The 20,669-nt window shown below is 49.2% G+C and overlaps 6 protein-coding genes across 6 annotated transcripts; 3 read left to right on the top strand and 3 right to left on the bottom strand.

Moving 5' to 3' along the window:
* Positions 1–245: 245 nt before the first annotated feature.
* RAD50 (MRX complex DNA-binding subunit) lies at positions 246–6,096 on the top strand (the record flags this gene model as incomplete). Its single annotated transcript, XM_076630993.1, has 26 exons — positions 246–280; positions 347–434; positions 670–753; positions 868–1,047; positions 1,184–1,362; positions 1,442–1,556; positions 1,618–1,843; positions 1,917–2,095; positions 2,161–2,331; positions 2,401–2,505; positions 2,574–2,977; positions 3,043–3,170; positions 3,233–3,468; positions 3,536–3,745; positions 3,817–4,022; positions 4,095–4,296; positions 4,367–4,536; positions 4,597–4,918; positions 4,984–5,106; positions 5,163–5,215; positions 5,279–5,364; positions 5,424–5,497; positions 5,556–5,752; positions 5,814–5,844; positions 5,899–5,969; positions 6,030–6,096. 26 exons carry the CDS (start codon positions 246–248, stop codon positions 6,094–6,096), a joined length of 3,942 nt encoding a protein of 1,313 aa, XP_076489133.1.
* A 639-nt stretch (positions 6,097–6,735) lies between these two features.
* On the top strand, positions 6,736–8,344 carry JCM6883_000262 (uncharacterized protein; the record flags this gene model as incomplete). The annotated part of the gene is made up of 2 exons (XM_076630992.1): positions 6,736–6,765; positions 6,827–8,344. 2 exons carry the CDS (start codon positions 6,736–6,738, stop codon positions 8,342–8,344), a joined length of 1,548 nt encoding a protein of 515 aa, XP_076489132.1.
* An 844-nt stretch (positions 8,345–9,188) lies between these two features.
* JCM6883_000261 (proteasome inhibitor PI31 family protein) lies at positions 9,189–10,539 on the bottom strand (the record flags this gene model as incomplete). Its single annotated transcript, XM_076630991.1, has 4 exons — positions 9,189–9,293; positions 9,363–9,458; positions 9,528–10,184; positions 10,243–10,539. 4 exons carry the CDS (start codon positions 10,537–10,539, stop codon positions 9,189–9,191), a joined length of 1,155 nt encoding a protein of 384 aa, XP_076489131.1.
* Positions 10,540–11,168: 629 nt separating this feature from the next.
* On the bottom strand, positions 11,169–14,386 carry JCM6883_000260 (uncharacterized protein; the record flags this gene model as incomplete). Its single annotated transcript, XM_076630990.1, has 11 exons — positions 11,169–11,357; positions 11,434–11,505; positions 11,618–11,683; positions 11,803–11,949; positions 12,051–12,320; positions 12,405–12,833; positions 12,898–12,995; positions 13,071–13,327; positions 13,419–13,750; positions 13,816–13,906; positions 13,983–14,386. 11 exons carry the CDS (start codon positions 14,384–14,386, stop codon positions 11,169–11,171), a joined length of 2,355 nt encoding a protein of 784 aa, XP_076489130.1.
* A 125-nt stretch (positions 14,387–14,511) lies between these two features.
* On the top strand, positions 14,512–16,173 carry CUS2 (U2 snRNP complex subunit CUS2; the record flags this gene model as incomplete). Its single annotated transcript, XM_076630989.1, has 6 exons — positions 14,512–14,703; positions 14,827–14,889; positions 14,954–15,450; positions 15,542–15,743; positions 15,815–15,880; positions 15,958–16,173. The coding sequence occupies 6 exons, from the start codon at positions 14,512–14,514 to the stop codon at positions 16,171–16,173; spliced, it is 1,236 nt and encodes a 411-aa protein (XP_076489129.1).
* Positions 16,174–16,323: 150 nt separating this feature from the next.
* JCM6883_000258 (uncharacterized protein) lies at positions 16,324–20,656 on the bottom strand (the record flags this gene model as incomplete). Its single annotated transcript, XM_076630988.1, has 10 exons — positions 16,324–16,719; positions 16,793–17,473; positions 17,548–17,775; positions 17,837–18,204; positions 18,276–18,365; positions 18,437–18,579; positions 18,659–19,889; positions 19,963–20,029; positions 20,098–20,193; positions 20,267–20,656. The coding sequence occupies 10 exons, from the start codon at positions 20,654–20,656 to the stop codon at positions 16,324–16,326; spliced, it is 3,690 nt and encodes a 1,229-aa protein (XP_076489128.1).
* Positions 20,657–20,669: the final 13 nt, after the last annotated feature.

Genomic DNA, 20,669 nt, shown 5'->3' with positions numbered 1-20,669 from the left:
TCTCGAGAGCAAAGAAAATTCGAGGTCAATTGCGAACGCGAGCGCGAAACTTTCTCTCTTACCATCTCCTTTGCCGTACTCGATCGGCGTAGCTGCGCCTACATCAGCTCAAGGTCGAATTCAACAGACTCTCCACACGCCTAGCAGGTCGCCTCTACTTCGATACGCTCAAACCTCGACATCCTTCAACTTCCCTCTCTCTCTCCCCCTCTCCCACTCGCGCAAACGACTGATCACGACGAATCATGTCGTCTCTCGACAAGTTGGCGATCCGTGGAATGTGCGTTCTCCTCCTCTTCAGATCCAGTCTCTACCGAACTGACTCTGAGGACGATGGATCAACCAGTCGTTCGTTCGACTCGAACGAGATCTCGGTCATGCAGTTCTTTAGTCCTTTGACCGTTATTGTTGGGCATAATGGGAGTGGAAAGACGGTGAGTGGCTCTGTTTCGTTTCTCTCGCTTCGAACACCGAGTGGGGCAGCGTCTGAGAGAGCTGCTGGAAGGGCTCTGTTGGAGAGGATCAGGAACGAGAAGCGTGACCCGACTAGTAGGGTTGCAGAAGGGACGACAAGCTCTGCTTGGGGAGATCGGTAATCCCTCGAAATTTCGCAAAATTCGTCTAACTGACTCTTCTTTCACCCTCTTCCGTTCGCGATTCTACGTACAGACCATCATTGAATGTCTCAAATACGCTACGACTGGAGACCTACCTCCTGGTTCGAAAGGAGGTGCTTTCGTTCATGATCCAACTGTTCGTCTACCTTTCTCCTCGCCCTCCCTTCTCTCGCTTCTTTCTCCCGGATCTGTCTCGGAGAGGTCTTCGCCAGCCTATTGCGGATCGAACTGACATGTATTATTCTAATAGATCGCCGGTACATCCGAAGTGAAAGCTCAAGTCAAACTCCGTTTCAACAACACTCGACGCGAGAAAATGTTGGTCGAACGAAGGTTACAAGTAACGAAGAAGAAGACGGCGAGTGGGTTGAGTATGAAGACGTTGGAAGGGACGATTAGTTATGCTGATCAGGAGAATGTCGATCGTAAAGTGAGTCTCTTTACAAAATTTGTTCTCTCCTCTCTCTCGAGTGCGACAGTCTCGTCTCGGCAACTTCGAGGTGCTTGTAGTGTCCAAGCACCACTTCGAGAATTGTGCTGACACTCGGCCTCCTTCACGTTTCCAGAAACGTCAAACTCTCTCAACGAAATGTGCCGCTCTCGACGAAGAGATTCCCTCTCAACTCGGAGTATCGAAAGCCATCCTCCAAAACGTCATCTTCTGTCATCAAGAAGAATCGAATTGGCCTTTGTCGGAACCTGCTGCGCTCAAGAAGAAGTTTGATGATATCTTCGAGGCGAGCGAGTGAGTTGTCTCTGCCTCCGTCCGTTCTTCTCGCGGGATGACGAGAATTGCTGCTGATCGGAGCCATTTGAGTGGCTAGCTATACGAAAGTGTTGGATGAAATCAAGAAGTTGAGAAAGGATCAAACGGTCGAGATCAAAGTTGACAAGGAGAAACTCGCTGCCCTCAAAACTGATCGTGATCGAGCTTTCAAGGTGAGTCGTCTGCGTCCCTCAGTCTTCTAACCCTCGACTGACGTTCGAAGTCGGCGTACAGCTTCGAGAGAACGTGAAAAAGGTATCCTCTTTGATCGCGACGAAAGAATCGACTCATACCGATCTCGAAGACCGAATCGTCAATCTCGTCAATACGAATCGAACCTTCTTCAATCAAGCGACAAAGTATCAGGATATCCTTGGAAAAGTCGATACTTTGAGAGAGAAGAGGAAATTGCATGAGGATAATTTGGAACAGTTACAATCGGGAGTCAAGGAATTGAGAGGTGCGTCCATGGATCTTCTGTTCCTTCTACTCGATCTAGAGGGGAGCTGAAGCTTCTTTTGGGATCGTCACAGACACGGACGCTGAGTTGAATTCGAAGATTGAAAACCATCGACAATCTCTCGAAGATGTTCGAGCTGAACGAGAATCGACAAAGACGAAACTATCTGACGAACAAGACTCGATGGCGGCGTACGAAAGGAAGAGGAGCCAAGCTCAGACGAGTCATGGACGATTACAAGCTATGAAACAAGTTAGTTTCCCTTCCCTTCCCTCTCTCTCCATCAGAACTGTGACTGACGTGAGCTTCTCGTGCAGCGTCACCTCGATCTACTCGAAGCTCGTAAAGTTCTCGTTCGAGATCTCTCAGAGAAACACAACATTCCCGGATTCAATCGAGAACTCCTTTCCGAAGCCGACATGAACGAATTCGAAGAGAAACTGGAAGAGGCGATTTCGGCTCAACAAGGGAAAATCGAAAAGATCAAGGTGAGTGTTCTCATCTACCAATCAGTATTCCGAGTAAACGAATTGATCGGTAGTTGAGAACAATCACAGAGTGAAGCGAGAGCTACGGAATCAAAGTTTCAGGAAGAAATTCAAGCGCTCAAGAGTGCGAGAGCGGCTGATGATCGTGCGAAGAGGACTATCGGAGATCAAATCGTGAGTGGGAGACTTAATTCAATTCTTTCGAAACTCGACTGAATAGCTTTCCATCTCGCTTCTCACAGCGTCAAGCTTCATCCCGCATCGCTTCACTCAGTCGACAACTCGATTCGACTACCGCCACCGTCGCCGACATTACATTCGCCGAATCTGCCTTGAAAGACGATGTCGATCGCAAGAAATCTACCGAAGAAGCGCTCAACAAAGCCGATTATTCCGGTCAACTCTCTCGCAAAGCTCAAGAGTTGAAACAACTCGACGAAACTCGAGATTTGTTACATCAAGAATTGGCGAGTTTGAACGCGCAAGCGAGTACGAGGGCGAAATTGCAATTGAGGAGAACGGAGAAAGCGAGAAAGGAGGAAGCGGTACAGAGTTTGGTCGATAGGAACAGAGCGGTGTTCAAGAAGTACGCGAAGGCTGAACCGTCGAGGGAAACGATGGAGGGAGAAGTGAACGGTTTGATCGCGTGGGTTCGGAATTTCTCTACTTCGATCGAATCTCATCTGAGTAAAATCATCCGTCCATCCGCAGTACTCTCGACGCGGATCTCTCGATTGCCGAACGAGCTTCTCGAGATGCAACGAGGGAACTTCAGATGGTCGAATCGGGAGTCGGATTCGCCAAGAAGAAAGTGAAAGAACTTCGACAAGCGGCTGACAGTGGGTCTCTCTCCAAGTTTACTCCAATCAGCCTCTGTGCTGACTCTCTATCCCTCATACAGCGGCAAAGGCCAAAATCTCGCAAGGTCTCAACGATGCCGACACCGACTGTCAAACGATCGAAGCTGCCGTCGCTGAAGCCGAAGACGAGCACTCTCTCCGTCAAAGTAGCATCACGAGTCAAGGAGCCGTTCAACAGTTCTATCAGAGCATTCTCAAGAAGGCGAAAGATTCTCACGTCTGCATGGGATGCGATCGAGGTTTCTCTGATGCAGAGTTGCCTGATCTCGAACGCTACGTTCGTGGTTCTCGATCAACACCTAGAGTGCTCGACGGAAGTTGATCAAATGCTTCGTCCGTACCAGGTCAAACGTCGAATCGAGAGAGCCCCGCAAGAACTCATCGATCTCAAGAACGAACTCGCTCTGTGGGAGCAACAACTAACGAACCTCAAGAAACTCATTCCCGTCGAAGTCAACTACAACAAACTCGTCAAAGAAGAAATCCCTGCCGCTGAGCAAGCTGCGCAAACTCAGGAAGACAAACTCGCTCCCGCGAAACTCAAAGCTGAAGAGGTCAGCGAACCGTTCTTCGATCGCTCATCGCACGCAACATCGTTCGCTGACAGTGACTTTTTCGTCTGAAGGCTTCGACTACTTTGAACGAGCTCAAGGATCGTCAACGAGATCTCCAGTCGCTCAAGAAGACCGCCTCGGATGTCATGCGTCTTCACCGCGAAACCGTCGATATCGGAAGGGACGTCGAGAAACTCGAATCTGAACTCTCTGCTACCGGTTCGACTGCAACTTCCGACGAAATCCAAGCGAAACTTTCTGAAATCGCCGAAAAGATGTGAGTCTTCGCTATCGCTCTCGCTCTTGATCGAGTGAAGAACGAGCAGCTGACGGTCACCTCATCGAGTAGTCGATCTGCGAAAATCGCTCTCGACAAGATCCGATCCGAACAACAATCGTCGACTCGAACGATCCAATCCCTCTCGAGTTCGATTCACGCTCGAGAGATGGAACTCAGTCGTAAACGTCAAGAGTTGAAGGACAAGGAAGCACTCGAAACGAGACAGAACGATACGAGGGAAGAAGTTGCGAACCTTGAGAAACAAGCCAAGGTATGCGGATCTGCTTATCCTCGAGCTTGTATCGGTCTACTCACTCGTGAATGATCGCATCGCATCACAGGAACTCGAACAACGACTCTCCGAATCTGTCGCTCCGATCCGTCAAAAGGAGAACGATCTCGCCGCGGCTCGAAGTCAGTTCATGGCGGAAGAGTCTGCTGCAAGTCGTGAACTCCAATCGTACAACAAGAGTGACGAACAGATTCAACTCAACAAACGAGACATTCAAAAGTACGTCCTCCCACCTCGACGAGATACCTCTAGAAACTGATCAATCTCGTTCGTCAACAGCTACATCAGCCGAGGAGGAGATGCCGAGCTCACAAAAGTCGAACGAGAACTTCAGAAGCACGACTCTCTCATCTCGGAGATGAAACAAGGAATCTCGAACCTTCAATCCCAGATCTCTCAATTCGATCAAACTCTTGCCGATTCGAAAGCGGTTTTGCGCAATTTCCAAGACAACATTCGATTGAGGCGGGAGGAAGCGGCACTCACTGCGATCGATAACGAGATCGATCAACTCGACGAAGATAGCGCGAGGAAAGCTTATCGAAAGTTCGAAACGGAATACAACGAGCAGAGGAGGAAACAATCAGAGTTGCAAGCCGAGGTGAGTTCGAAGCAAAGAGATGAAGTTGCCTTTGATCGGCTCGCTTATCCGCTCGATTGTTACAGCAAGCGAAACTGGGAGGAGAAATCGAAACTCTGAAGAAAGATTACGAGGACAAACAAGAAGAGCTCAATTCGGAGTACAAGGACATCGATGACAAGTACCGTCGCGAATTGATCAACGTCAAGGTATGTCCAGTCGCCGTCGTTACTGAGAGAGGAGCTGACGGGGTTCACTTCTACAGACTGCTGAAATGTCGAATCAAGATCTCGAAAAACTCCAGAAAGCTCTCGATGGGTAAGCCTCTGCGATCCTGTTCCTCTTCCCCTGTGTTATCGACTGATACAACACTGTTCACAGAGCGATCATGCGATTCCACGGACTCAAAATGAAAGAAATTAACGATACGATCGGTGATTTGTGGACCAAGACCTATCAAGGAACTGGTAAGCTCTCTCCTTCCTGAATACGTTGACAGTGAGCTGATAGGTCGCTGTGCTCGTAGATATTGACAAGATAATGATCAAATCGGACGCCGAAGGAAAAGCTACTGGAACTGCTCGATCTTACAACTATCGCGTAAGCTTCTTTGCTCTCTCTATGGTCGACCATGCCTCACTCCCCAGCTCTCTTATAGGTCGTCATGTTCAAAGATCAAACGGAAATGGACATGAGGGGTCGTTGTTCGGCGGGACAGAAAGTTCTCGCTTCAATCATCATTCGACTCGCTCTCGCAGAATCTTTTAGCGTCAATTGTGGTATCATGGCGCTTGATGAACCTACGACGAACCTCGACAAGGACAATATTATCGCTTTAGCTGGATCTCTCTCCGAGTGAGTCGCTTTTCCCCTCTCTCGCTCTCGGTAGATCCCTGACGAGTTCCTCCTCGCACAGTCTGATCAAAGAGCGCCAAGGCCAATCTAACGTAAGTCTCCATATCTCGGGTTCGCATTAATCGTGCTCACTGTTCGTTCAACAGTTCCAATTGATCGTTATCACTCACGACGAAGAATTCCTCGAGACTCTCGGAGGTTCAGGAGTCATTGACAAGTGAGTCTTGCCCCGCTCTACTCGTTGCACTGTCGATTCTGACGGTTGGATAATTGATAGGTACTGGCGTGTTTCGAGGGGAGACGGAGGACAAGTCTCGACGATCGAGAGGCAACGCTTGAATTAATCATCTATTTCTGTCTATACTATTCCCCTCGTTTTGCAATCTCTTTCTCCAATGTTGTCTTTCCTCGCTTTCATCGCGTGACGAAGTCTGAACGAGGGAGAGCAAAAAGTCGAGGCGGATGATTCGATCTGAGATTCTGTGGTGGAAGCATACAGCGCGAAGAATCTTGTGGCGAGAACAGTAAATTACACCGGACCAAGGCAAAACGATTGGAGAGGAGCCAGCGCGCAGAGCAACACGAAAGGAGAGCAAGGACGCGAGGGCAAAAAGAGGAGTGCTCCCATCGAGGATCGAACTCGAGACCTCGGGATGACACACGCCAAGCGCGCTCAAGGATAGATATGAGACCCACGTGATAACCAACTACACCATGGAAGCACTTTCGAGTTGAATCGGCGGGATTTAATGGTGAATATATACATTATTGAAAAGGCAAGGGAAACTGAGATTCTCTCCAGCGAAACAAGCCGCTCCGACTGGACCCAGCAGTTCAGACACGGGCTCTTTGACTCTGGTAGAGTTGACTGTAAACGAGGGCCGGTAGTTGTCGCGAAGTGGTTGAACAGGTTGATTGCTTCTTCCTTTCCTTCCCTTCCCTTGCACTCCTTTCGAACTTCTCCACCTCGCCCGCGGATCGCCATGGACGTAGCAGATAGCCAGAATGGTCAGGTATGGCTCAGATACTCGTTCCCGGTCTCTCTATGAAGCTGACACTGCTCTCGAACTTTAGATCTCCCGAATCGATCATCTCTCAACGCTCCCTCACGAACTCCTCGAAACCATCTTCCGGCTCGCCTCCGATAAGGAACCTTGTGGCGGTCCCCTTTCAAAGAGACTCTTCGCCTTCTGGGAGAGAGAACTTTACCGCAAATTCGACAACTTCTGGCAGGGGTATCGTTCTTTCCCGCGGTTTGTAGCGAAAGTTCAGCATTCTCCCCGACTCTGCGAGCTCGTCGAATCCCTCAAGATTATCACGACTGACGGCCCGGAACAGGAGGAGGAGGAGATCTCGTCGCTTTATCTCAAGCCGCTTGAAACACTTCTACCTCTCCTGCCAACCCTCAGAACTCTTCATTTTGGGATCAATGGTCACTTCGATACACTTGTCAAGGCGGTCCGAGGAGGCTTAGCGCTGCGTAACCTACGTTCCTTGAACCTTTACCGAAGTACGAATCCTTCGCTCGACATCTTAGCCGACTTCCCTTCGCTCGAATCATTATCCTTGGACGGTACAAACTCGCTGTCAGGTTATCAGGGTAGCCCGTTACCGATGCTGAAGGCTCTGAAGATCTCCACGGATTTCCCTCCTGAAGACGACTACCAAGTTCTGGACTTGATCCGAGCCTGTCCGGCACTCACACGCTTCGACTTCGACTCAAGGAGGCCCGACACACTTTATTCAGTCATGGAACAACTCCCACGCGACCTCAAGGTGCTCAAACTTACCCTGCGACGCGTCGCCTTTCCAAACATTGATCTCCATCTCCCCCGATTCCAAACTCTCGTTCGTCTGGATGTCGATGGAGACATCGCCGCCGAAAGAATCCATCTCGCCCTCGTTCAGCTCCCTTCTCTCGTCTACATCTGCCTCGCATTCTGTAATTACGATCCAGCTGGACTTCAACTTCTCGTCGCCGGACCTGATCGACTACCCCTCCTCCGCACTCTCACGCTCCATCGTTACCCTGCTGGACGTATACCAGATTTCATCGAGCCTCCCTCAACTCCAGGGTTTGACTGGGACCGGGTGAAAAACCTACCGTCAATGGAAGCCCGTGGTTATTTTCCGCTCTGGGTCCGGGATGATCCTTCTAGGGTCAGAGCCGTGAGGGATCTCCAAGCGAGTGGGGAAGAGTACGGGATCGAGGTCGAAGGAACCCTGATGAACGCTATCGAAATTATCGACGACTTTTTCCTCGAAGCCAACAATCGGTCGATCCTTCACGCCTATTACGACAAGGACTTCTACAAGCTCGAAAGATACCATCTCAAAGCCGTCGAATACGGCTGTATTCTCCCGCCGGCGGTCGATCGCCGCTCTTTCAGGAAGAAACGGATCGACTTGGTTGAAACCGAACTTCCGGAACAAGATTGGTTCGTGCTATCTCTCGTCCCCGTTCCCAAGGAGGAGGACGACAACGCCTCGGAGGACGACTCGAAGGACGACTCGGAGGACGACTCGGAGGAAGACTCGGAGGACAACTCGGAGGAAGACTCAGAGGAAGAGGAGGAGGCTGAAAACGAATGAGGCTGAGTTGTGATGCGGCCCTTCAGGAGCGCAAGGAGACCATTGGCTAGGCGAATGGCTATCGGAGAGACGAGAGACGAGGTGCAAGGACACGAAGGAAAGTCGCGAAAAGGAAAGGCGGGAGAATCAAGGAAACGCGGTGTCGTTCAGCTCGTTCCGTCATCATTCGTACGTCTTTCTCCCTATGCACATGCACTGCCGCTTCCCCGTGGTTTATACCTGAGCAATCGTAGTCTCTCAGATCAGGTCGAGTCGAATCGCGAATGAGAGCGGTCTCGTCGCAAGCTGTTCTCGGGAAGGCCCTTGATTTCAGCCACATGGAACTCGACTCGACACCCGAATCAAATTCTTCCTTGTTTCAAAGCTTGTACTGTTATGACTGTTTCTTTCTTCGAAGTCAAGTCAGTTTCGTTGCGTTCCTTCCTTCACTTTTTGCCATGTCGTTCTCGAGAGAAAAGCCTTCGGACCGATTCTCCATCGTTTTCGACCTCTGCTTCATAATGTCGATCTAGCTCCAGCTCAGGAGAGTCCCGCTCGCACTCGAGAAGGTACTTGATGAGGAGCACGGTGCAATCAGACAATCAGTTTCGTTTCTTTTGACCCCCGCAAACACAGATTCTTTGCTCAGTCTCTTTCTCGTCTTCGCGATTCTCTGAGCTTAGAGCACGACGAGGCGAGCATCGATGACGTGCTACGTTGAGAGCGCTCACAATCGAGGAGAGACGAGTCGCGAAGGAGACACGGAACGAAACGAACCCCACGAAATACAGAAGAATCCCACGCGACGATCCGTTACAACACTACGATATTCGCACAGACTCATCCTCAATCGGCGCCTCGAGAATCAGCCAAACATATTCCCGAACCCTTCACCTCCTCCGCCTCCGCCTCCGAATCCTCCTCTCGATCCTGATCCTGATCCGAAATTTGGTCCTTGTCGACCCGGTTGCTACACTCAGTACGTGTCAGCTGTTTCCCGTTGTACAGACTCTCTCTGTGAGACAAGACGACGACTGACCTCTAAATCAGGATGCACTTGTCTCCCTCCTCTTCCAATTCCAAACGTTCCTTGAGGTAATCCCGCGCTTGGACCCGTTGATCCAGGTGCTCCATTCTGCAAACTCGATCGAAAGCGATCAGTTCCATTTCCATAGATACTTATCGCGAGGGAGCTCGAGCGTACCTCTGGCCCAATCGGATCGAATCTCGCTCCAGGAGGCGCTCCAATTGGTGGTAAGAACCCATCTCCACCCCATCTCCTTCCACCCTCCCCGAATCCTGGGTCTCCTTCGAATCTTTCTCTGAATAAGGGATGATTAGGTCCCATGTACATTCCACCTCCTTCTCCTTCTCCATCGAATCCTCCAATTCCTCGAGGTAATCCTCCTCCGAAAGTACCTCCCATTCCACCTAATGGCTCTAAATCGTTCCTCCCAATCTCTCCGATAGGTCTACCCCCTCCTCCACGACCTCCTGAGCGAGGGATTCGTAAAGGATCATCCCCTCTTGGTCTAGGTTCTGGATAAACTCCCTCCGGTCCTCCTCTATCAGGTAAATAATCCCTCGTCCCCGCTAACCTCCCTCCATCACGCTGTCCACTTCCCGACGAACCAGAAGAGGAGGTTGTATCGAGTTCCTCGTAACCTTCTTTCCTCAATCCGGGTACCAATTTCTGTAAAACATTCAATCGATAAAGAATCACGAAATCCTCCAACCTCGTTCTGGTTGAGAACGGTCTGGTGGCGAGATCGGAAGGCGCTAGAGGCGATGAGGAAGAAGGAAGGGAGGAAATGGAGAAATAATCAGATTTCACTACTTCGAATGAACTCGAACGAGCGTTCTATCTCACTGTGGAGTCAGCGATCTGGAGAGAGTAGGAGGGAAAGAGGGGAACGTACGTTGAGAGCGTTGCCGACTATGAGAAGTTTGTCTCCGAGATCGACGACGGAAATAAAGAATTCGAGAGAGGATTGATCGTGTTTGTATTTGAGACCACTTGTAGAGGTCCAGTTCGAGGGGAGATGGTTGTCTTCAATTGGAGCTGGGTCGATTAGACGGAAAGAGAGAGAGGAATGAATCGAATGAAGGAGGAGGAGAATCGCTGAAGGGAGAGAAGTGAGTGCACTCGAGGGCGGCGAGAGGGATCCGCACAGGGAAAGAAGGCGATCAGTCGAGAGGGGTGATTCACTCGACATCCTGCAGGCTGAAGTGGAGAGGGAGAGGGAGGAGGAAGAGACGATGACGAAAGTGGGGATTGAAACGGAGACTTTGAGGCTTGCGCTGCTGTGTCAGAGTCACGAGAGAGCTGTTGAACTCGTCGAAGAGACTTCGAGGCGTCTCGAGTGATTGGAAGAAGAGAGAAGAATCGAAACTGTTTCCTCATCTCTTTTCGCCTCTTGCTCTTCGCGCAAGCATTTCTGACATTGGTGAGGGCGCTGGACTAAGACTATATTCCTGCACTATCGGTCTATCCTTCTCTAAAATTGACACGAAGAATTTCGCAACGATCCAAGCTCTGATCTCGCTCTCCCTTCTTTTCGAACGACACAACGGGCGGGCACGTCCAGCTACAAGCCACGCACGGAATGATCTCTCGGCGACAGACTATAAACCTGAGAGGAATGAAAGGGTAGTAGTGATAAAATGATATTGAATTCCCGAATCTGCGAAACCTGATCCAAAACGATGCGAATAGCGGCCAGTAGTAGTACAATCAATCGTTAACCAGTCCAAAATAGTCTAGTGTCTATGCTCCATCTCCCCCTTTCCTGTCTCCCTCTGGCGCCCTCGTTCCCTCGTTCCCTCGAGAGAGCGAAAATGTGTTTTACTCCAAGAATTGATTCAAAAACTCTTCATAATCCAACACGACTTCTTCTTTCATCCCACCTTCTCCCGCTGCAGTGTTCTCATTGATAGGTACTTGTATGAGGGATTGAGGCATGTGTTGTTTCAAGAATTGTAGAGAGGAAGTTGGGAGGGAGAGTCGAGTGAGGTCTAATTCGGTTACGTAGCCCTGCAGAGTAGATCATTGGCCGAGGTTGTCAGTACTTCGTAGACAGGGAGGAGGGAGATGAGATGGGGAAACGTACTTTTTCGGAAGCGACGGAACGGAAACAGGATCGAACCTTTTCGCCGGTTAGACGATCTTCGTTACGAGCGGTCTATACAGATCGATCAATCGAGAAGAGGTCATCAGGATCAGGATTCCGGATACAGAACGTCGACGAGGCGGAAGAGAAGAGAAGAGAAGAGACGGGAAGCGATGGAACTTACGAGGAATCGAATAAACTCTTCAAAGCTAACTTCCTCGTTCTCGTCCTGCTTGATCTCCTCAAGATTCTGTATATCCGTCACTCGATCCCCATTCATCAGCTTCACCTTCTCTTGGAGCGAGTCTACGCCACGCGAAGAGCTCCAAGGGAAAAGATAGAAGGAACTGGAGAAAGGGAGAGACATACGATTTCCGCCACTCCCAAACTTCCTAACGCCCCAACGAGTTCATCCAGACCTAATCGGTTTCGAGAGTCTTTATCAAACGCTCGGAAGGCCGATTCAAATTCTTCTAATTGTTCGGGTTTGAGTGAACTACTTTTACGGGCTGTGATCTACTCACGCACAGCGGGCCCACTTGATTCGTCAGCAAGATACTCTACTACGAGAGAAAGAGACAGCGAGGAACGAAGAGAAAGGAAGGAATGGAACGCACTTGATTTTCGAGAAAAGCGATTTTCGCAACAAGATTATCGGAAAGTCTTTCAAACTCCCATGCCAAACCTTCATGTGAATGAATGATCACCTCATCGTCTTCATTATCTCTTGTTATTGTGGAGGAGGAAGAAGATGAGGAGGCAAGGAGAATAGGAATCGGTACATCGTAATTTCGACATTGAGTTTCCGCATCTTCCAACCACGTCAACAACTCGTTCAAGCGTGGGAACCGAGTGGATTGGAGAGAACGGAGGTGATCGATTTGTACCTGTGATAGGGCAAAGTCAAGCAAGGAAACCCATCAGCTTGTTGAAACCGACAAAGATCTCCTTTACAGCGAATCGCCCCTCACCTCCAGTGCTGTGCCCACTCTCATCTCCGCCACTTCCTTCTCCACTTCCTTCAACCTTCCTTCAACCTCTCTGATCGTTCTCTCCACTCGTTCCCTCGCTTCATTTCTCAATCGCTCCACTTCCCTCCTCAATCCCCCAACCTGTCTCTTCTCCCCCCTCTCCAATTCTTCCCACTTACTCCCAAGATCTCCCAGTCTCAACCCTTCAGGTGGCGTATAATCCCTCAATCCATAAGTCCTCAATTTCTCCCGAATCCTTCCCAATAAACCCTCGAGTTCAAGTTTCTCTCGCTTCCAAGTCCTCCGAGTTGTCGTATAGTAATTCGAGGAGAAGGATTCTAGGAGTTTTAGGAGGGTTGGGTAGGGGGTCTGAGAGGGAGAGGGGAGGGCGTGAAGAGTTTCTAGGTGGGCGGAGATCGAGGATAATAACTACTCGGAAGGGGAAGAGAGAGTTAGTGAGGGAAAAGATGGGAAGAGGGAGATGGGGACGTACGGAGGAGAGACGTCGTTCGTAGGAGTGAACGGAGAGCATTAATTCAGACATGTTTTCGACGAAATGAGAAATTACTCGAGATTCGGATTCTTGTTGAGCTGTATAACCGACAAACCGCGATTCACATCATCAGCCTTCTGCTTGACTCGATGTGGGAACCAGGTTATGGTTACCTTTCGAACTAAAAGCGTGGAAAAATTGAGCGACATAAGTCATCAAACTCCTTTCATCCGGTCTACCCCTCGTCATACTAGTCCCATTGATTCCGGCAATATCTTCGACGTCGAGTAAACGAGGGATTCCGAGATGAGTTTCGGCGATCGAGAAGGCTAATTCGAGGTTGGAGATTGAGGATTGGAGGGAGGGTTCTTGCGAAGCGAGAGGGGCGTAATCGAGTAAGTCGGGACGGTGTCGATGGATGAGTGCGCAACTACAACCGAATGAGAGTCAGTAGACTGCAGAAACAGTAGAACGAGCCCTCAAGAGCGACAGGAGAAGGGGAGAATGAGCTCGAAACGTACAAAGCCAATCCATCTACCCAACTCTTGGTAAAATCCCTCACCTCGACTCTCTCATAACCGTTCGTCTTTCGTTGACACCACAACAACAATCCATCCTTCGCATGACTTCCTTCCTCGTTAATATCCGCAATCGAAAACCTCAACACCAAACTCCAAATCATCCCCAATATCAATTTTCGATTCCCATCGACTATATCTTCGGGACCAATGTTGGTGAGATGGACTCCCATTTCTTTGATTCGGTTGAGAGCTTTGACAGTGTTTTCCATTTTTTGAACTCGGAGGGAAGGGGATTGATTGTATCGTCCTAGACTGATCTCAGTGAGTACTTCCTAGAGGAGCGCACACTCGAAGAGAGTCAGTAGAGAAAAGGAAGAGGAGGAGAAGGGAGACGTACGATGAGTTGAATTAGTCGAGTTCCATCTGAAAAATCAGTTCCTAAATCCGTTACAGGTGGATAACCATGAGGTTCTAATCTCGCATTCAACCTGTCGTAACTCTTCACCACCTCATCAGTTTCGCATTCAACAACGATGTAGATAGAGCGGAGAGGAAGAGTCTGACCATTTAGCAAAAGTTTTATTTTGAACATGTTCAAATTCTTTCCCTACCCCATTGTTCTGATTACTTGGATTCGGTGACGAGTTCCCTTGAAACGTTCCCCAATGAAGGCTGGGAGATCTCTCGAGTCCCCCATTTGTGTTGGGACTCTTTGGTGAAAACATGGGTAGAGGACTGTGCGAACCCCCTCTCTCACTCCCTCCTCCATTCAAATTCAACTGCGCCAAAGACGATAAAGATGCGGTTGATCTGTGACTTGGTCTACTACTCGCACTGGAACGAGTGGAGGAGACGGTCGAATCTGGGGAAAGAGGTCGAGTGTTCAAGTTGAATGAGGAGGAAGAAGAGGAGGGGAGCGCGAACGAGAGTGGTCGAGAACGTTTGATCGGTGAGGAAGGTTCCACCATCGGGATAATAGAGTTCAGTTGGTCGCTGATCGAGCAGGTGGAGGAGAGAGAGAGAGAGAGGGAGAGGAACGTTTGTTTGTTCGCGTCTCTTCCTCTCACCAACTATTACGCTAACTTTGAAAGGGATGTCTACCCCTCATCAACCTATCGCATCCACCTCGCAAGCACCCGCCATGACCGCCAATTCAGCCGGAGGAGCAACAAATGGGAATCAGTCGGAACCTTACTTTGACACGACCTCACAAAAATGGATGGTAGAAACTCCAGATGGTGCCGAATTGGAATGGGACGATCAGAGGAAAGCTTGGGTACCTATCGTGAGCTGCTCTTTGCTTTCTCTCTCTCTCGACTCTCATTCTCTAAGCGTTGAGGTCATTTCCCGGACTGAACTCTCTCTCCCTCTCTCCTTTCGCTGCGCTGTGAACGACGTGGATGAGTAGGTAGATGAAGATTTAATGAAGAAACAACAAGCGGCTTATTCCGTACAAGGAGTCGACGAAACAGTTCGTTTTCTCTCTTCCTCTCATTCTGTCGCATTTCGCAACTCACTCTCCTACTTTTATATAGGAAGAGATTATTCCCCTAAGTAAGGAGGAACGTAAGCAAGCCTCCAAAAAGCGCAAAGCCCCTTCCTCCGAGAAACCCTCTACAAACACCTCAATCTTCGTTTCCTCTCTTCCCTTATCCCCTCCTCCCTCGATTTCCCTCCTCTCCTCCCTCTTCTCTAAAGCCGGTCTCATCCTCCTCGATCCAATAACCTCACAACCTCGTATCAAACTCTACCATGACCCTACCTCGGGACAGTTCAAAGGGGAAGCATTGATCGTTTATTTACAGAAGGAGAGTGTAGAGTTGGCCAAGAGGTTGTTTGATCAGACGGAATTGGAGTTGGGGAGTGGGAAAGGGTTGATTAATGTTCAGGAGGCGAAATGGACCCCGAAAGAAAAGACGGAGGGTGGAGATGGGGAGGGACAGGGAAAAGAGAAGAGAAAGAAAACTGATGAGGAGAAGAAGAGTGAGGAGAGAGCTAAGAGATTGGGAAAGAAAGCCGCGGCTCAGAGACAGTAAGCACTCACTTCTCACTCTCTTTCTATCCTATCAGCTGAGAGAGAGAGAGAGAGGAGTGGCTGATTAAAGTTGTTTGGGAGAGAATAGGAAATTACAAGATTGGGATTCATCCGATGAAGAATCTTCCTCTTCTGCTACTGCAAAGAAGTTCAAAGGTGTAGTAGTACTAGAAGGGATGTTTACACTTTCAGAACTCGAGGAAGATGCGACCTTACTACTGGATTTGAAAGAGGATGTGAGGGAAGAATGTGAAACTTTGGGAACTGTTACGAACGTGACTCTTTACGACGTGCGTTCGGCTCTCCTCTCACGTCATGCTTCGATACTGGGTACTGATGTGTAGGAGTGCTCTGGGTACAGAAAGAGGATAGAGGCATCATGACCGTTCGATTTCGGGAAGAATTATCTGCGAAAGCTTGTATAGCCGTCAGTTCACTTCCTCTCCCTGCCCTCTCTCCTGTTTCCCTTTTCTTTTCACTGACGCTCGAAAAACTGGTGCGTAGAAAATGAACGGTCGATTCTTCGCCGGTCGGACGATTCAAGCCTACCCAATGAATGGGAAACATAAATTCTCGAAATCTGGGAAAGGGGACGATTTACTCGAAGGTACTGGGCTAGAATCGACGGAGGGAGACACTGGAGGAGGAGGGGGAGAAGCGGAGAAAGAGAAAGAGAGGTTGAAAGCTTATGCTGAATGGTTAGAAAAGGGAGGAGAATAAATAATTTCTCACTCGACTCTATCTTCCTTCTTGCATCTCTCCCTCGTTCGCGTGATATCCAATCGAAGTAGAGTAGAAAAAGAGAAACAACATGATCTTTTCATCAAACACAACAAGTAACCACGATAAAGAGAGAGAAGGCTTCGAGATTTAATACATCCCCTTCCTCGCACTTCTCGTAACTCTCCTTCCCTGACTCCCCTCCTCCTCCCTCTGTCTTCTCTTCTCCTCCTCCGCCGCCTCTCTCTGTCTCTTCAAGATCCTCTCTTTAGCCTCGATCGCTTCCGGTTCATTAAACATTACTCTCCCTCCACCACCTCCTCCATTAATCTCTTCGCCTGTGAACGCTTGGGATTGAGTGTATTCGACGGCGGATGAGGACGGCGGATGAGGGAGATTGAGGGATTGAGGTTCGTCGGGATGAGGATGAGGATGAGGATGGGAAGGGGAGGAGGAGGGAAGGAGAGTTGGGAGTGAAGTCGTTCGGGTTGGGGAAGAGTTTTTACGCTTCGAGGGAGAGGTCGAGAGATGAGGGATGGATTGATGCTAAGTACACACGTTTAATTAGCATTAAACACCTTTTGTCAGAAAAGAGAGAGAATTGGAAAGGATGACTCACTTTCTTGAACGGATTCAATTTACTCCTCCCTTCCCCATTCCCAATAGGCGCCATAGCTTTCTTCAACATATCCGTCTGAGCTCTCAATAAATCATCTTTCCTTTTCTTCTCCTCCTCCCTTCTCCTCTCCAATTCTCGTTCATCCGTTTGTCGAGGTGGGATCGCCGATAAAGGTTCGAGAGTCGAATGATCTTCTTCCTCATCGTCGTAGTGAGGAATAGGTCGCGATGAGGAAGAGGCGTTCGTGGTGGTTGAGGTGAAAGGGTTTCGAGCTCGAGAAGAGGAGGAAGCAGATCGATTTTCTAAGTTTTCGGCCTGCTGTGGTGGCGGAAGTTTCGCTTCTTCTTCTTCTTCTTCTTCCTCGACGGCGACTTCGGTTCTCGTACTACTACTATTTGATCTCCTCCTCCTCCTTGGACTCGGTGATCGCATCCTTTCGTCCTCTTTCTCCTCCTCCTCTTGATCGAATTCTAATTGTTTTCCTTTTCCTTTCGAGGTCGAAGGAGTTCTCTTCATTTCCATCGAGGTTATCGAGCGCTCGGCACGAGGAGGAGAGTTGCGGGCAGGCGGTGGTGGTGAAGGAGCCATCGACATTCCAACCTCGAACAATTGTCCCCCTTTCCCCGAATCGAAAGTCGAAGGGAAATCTAATTCTTGTACTTTAATTCCTGTTCTCCCACACTACACGCACTCACTCATACTATCAGTTTCTCTTTTCTCAGAGCTAGATAACGTGGAAGACTGGTAAGACGTACCTCTTCAACCCATCTCGGATGAACGATCCTACAATTTTTATTCGTTTTCGCCAATTTCAAGTCTTTGTGATCGACTCCCGCTGCCGTCGCTCGAGTTCCTCCTTTACTGGAATGATTCGAAGCGATAATGGGATCGGAATAGACGAAATGAGTGATTGATTCACTGTATTGTCGGGCAGCAGTACCTCCTAAATCTTTGACGATGTTGGCGAGATGTTGACGATCAAACTACGAGCGAGAACGTCAGCGACGAAGAGAGAAGAGGAGAAGGGAGAGAGAAGGAGCGTACATTCGATTTCGTCGAGAAACAAACGACGCATTCTTCGAGGGGTCCTCCCAATTTCATCGATTCTTCCTCCTCCTCCTCTCCTCTTCTCTGATTCGTGATCTCCTTCCCGCATTCTCTTTCCTTCCCTTTCCCCTTTCCCTTCACGCTCCTCGTCTCCTCCTCCCCCTCTTCCTCGCCCATCGCGAGTCTCTGCATTTCCTTCCTGAAATCCCTCATTGAAACAACTCGTTTCCCCCATTCTCTAGCTTTCACTAGTTTTCGATTACCATTCTCGTCGATTTCTGATAGCGAGAGAGAAGGGTTCTCTTCGAGATCGTAGAGGATCAAATGGGTACAGGATCGATTGAAACTCGTCGAGATTTCAACACCTGAACTCAAATTAACTCGATGTGAGCTTTTTGTTGATGAGGAGAATGAAGGGAACAAAGAAAAGACGAACCGACTGCGTGGAGGAATCGTCGATTGTGATGCATGTATGGACCATCATCCTCCTGCCATCCGGAGAAATGAACCAAAAGATTCTCCGCTCCTGTGTTCAGAATTCGACTTACATCAGCTTCGTCGTCTGGCTGGCTGCGAGTCAAGAAGGAGAGAGCTCACCTTTGACGGGACAAGGATAAGGGATCGGTCTATCGAGGATCCGATCCAAGAGAGGAACGACTCGTTCTTCCCAAATACAAACTTCGATCCAACAAACCGAAACGACTCGTTCATCTTTCGAATTCATGAATCGTTCTGGCGGTCTACGAGAGCCACGAAATCTATCCATCAGCTCTCTGTCAGAAGAAGGGGATCGATGATGGGAGAGACTTGGAGACTCACTCTACGAAATCAACGACGATCCAATCGACCGTTTCGAGTTCTTCTTCCGTAGCATCGATCAGACATGTTCCGCCTCCTCTAGTGATGATACCAGCGATGATCTGTGGATCTCTAGCTTTGATCCCCATCACGGCCAACGTTAAGCCCGTAAAGATGTTCCCAGGAATCGAATCCGTCGAAGAAGAAGAATTCGAAGGGATCGGTAATCCTCCCCCTTCTCCAAAGGCGGTCGTGTTATCGAGGAATCCTGAATCGTCCTCCTCCATTCCGACAATCTTCTGACTCTGAGCTTGAGAGAAAGATTTCGGAGTTTTCTTCTCGACTTCAGAGATTGAACGTTTCAAAGTGATCGCTTTGATCGCGGATTTAGATTTCTTCGTTCGTTGTAATCCGACTTGTCCTTCCCTCATTTCGTAAACCATATCTTCGTCTTTGAACCCGATTGGTGGGATGGGTAGTTCGAGTTGTTGATCGTCAGCTTGAGGAGGGAGATTGAAAAGTGCTTGAGCTGAATTCAGATTCGGATTCGGATTCGGATTGAGGGCGACGTTATTGTTCTGATCGACCGAGATTTGACCAAAGATGTCGAATAATTGTTCAGGGTTCCCTTGAGAAGCGTCAGGAGCGAGATTATTATTCGTTCGTCTTCGTTTCTTGAGGATTTTCCCATGTAAAAGATCGTGATTCGTCTCTGCAGCAGCCGTGCGACGACTCTGTTCCTCCTCAACCGTATCGATGATCGATTGATCGTATCCCGTGAACTTTCTCGTAGTCGAATCTCCTCCTCCTCCTACTAGTCTTCCTGTCAATTCTCGAGAAGTAGTTTGCGAAAGATTCTTGACGGGATTCGAGGTTGAAGTTTGAGTTTGTTGTGTCGAAGGTCCAGGAGTAGTACTCGCGATCCCACGTTTCGGAGGTTCCTCAACTGTCCAACTCAGATCCTGCTCCGGTTCTCCCCCTCCTTCTCGATACCTCCAAACCCTATCCCTCTCTTCCCTCCTCCCTCCAAACTTGACCGCCTCTCTCGCCCATCCTTCCCACATGACCTCGAAGTGAGGATGTAAATGTCGTCGACTTTTAGAAGCGTGCAGGAGTTTGTCAGAGGCGGGAGTTTGGGAATGAGGAGAAGAGGGAGAGGCGACGATTAGATGGGTTACCGAGGCGTTGAGTTTCGAGGTGTAGGCGGCTCCGGCATCGAGGAGGAGCTCTTTGAAGGAGTCTTTGTAGTCGCCTGTAGACGAGGGGGAAGTAGAGGTGAGTGGTTCGGAGGAGAAGGGAGAAAAGAGAGAAGAAAGAAATCTTACCTTGCGCGAATTGAGTCAGACAAAAGACTACATCTTGGAGAGGTTTCAGGCGATGAGCAAGCTCGAGCTGTGAGATTTAAAGATCCTCGATCAGGTTCGTAGGCGTCGAACCGGGAGAGGATGAGCAAAACTCACTTGATCCCAATCGATTTTCTCTCCACTCGTCCAAGCTTCTCTCACTGCGGGTAACCAACTCGGTAGCATGATCGCCATCTTCCTCTCTAGTGCAATCTACCATTCTCACATCGTCCAACGTTAGCAAACACAGCGTATTGACAGACTCGAAAAGTGAAAGTTGGCTAACCTTGTATTTCGCACCCTCTGGTCTATCCGTGATTAAATGAGTCGTATCGATATGTAAAGCCCCTTGTCGTTCCGCACCATACTCTTGCGCAATCTCCAACAAGTCCTGTTTCAACTCCCTACAGCCCGAGACTGAGATCCTAAACCCTGCTAAAGGTCTCCGATCTTGTTGAAGCGATTCCCTGTATCCGTACTGTTCCGTGTCTTCTTCCTCTTCCTCTTCTTCGTGTTCTTCCTCCGAGGGGTCCTGAGGGTCTTCGGAGGTTGATCTCTCTTTCCCCTTCTTTGATTCGGGAATGGGAGCAGGTCGTAGAATGATCTTCTTTTGATGTTTGCCAGTCACTTGTCGCATCCCTTTCTTGCCTCCTCCATTCTTGAAAGGTGGTCGCATCGTCGTCGAGTTG

Source organism: Sporobolomyces salmoneus (assembly GCF_050403485.1).
Source record: "Sporobolomyces salmoneus JCM6883 DNA, S_salmoneus_JCM6883_v1_ctg13, whole genome shotgun sequence".
NCBI classification, from domain to species: domain Eukaryota; kingdom Fungi; phylum Basidiomycota; class Microbotryomycetes; order Sporidiobolales; family Sporidiobolaceae; genus Sporobolomyces; species Sporobolomyces salmoneus.
The sequence above is the reverse complement of the archived record's forward strand: the minus strand, read 5'-3'. Positions and strand labels throughout refer to the sequence as shown.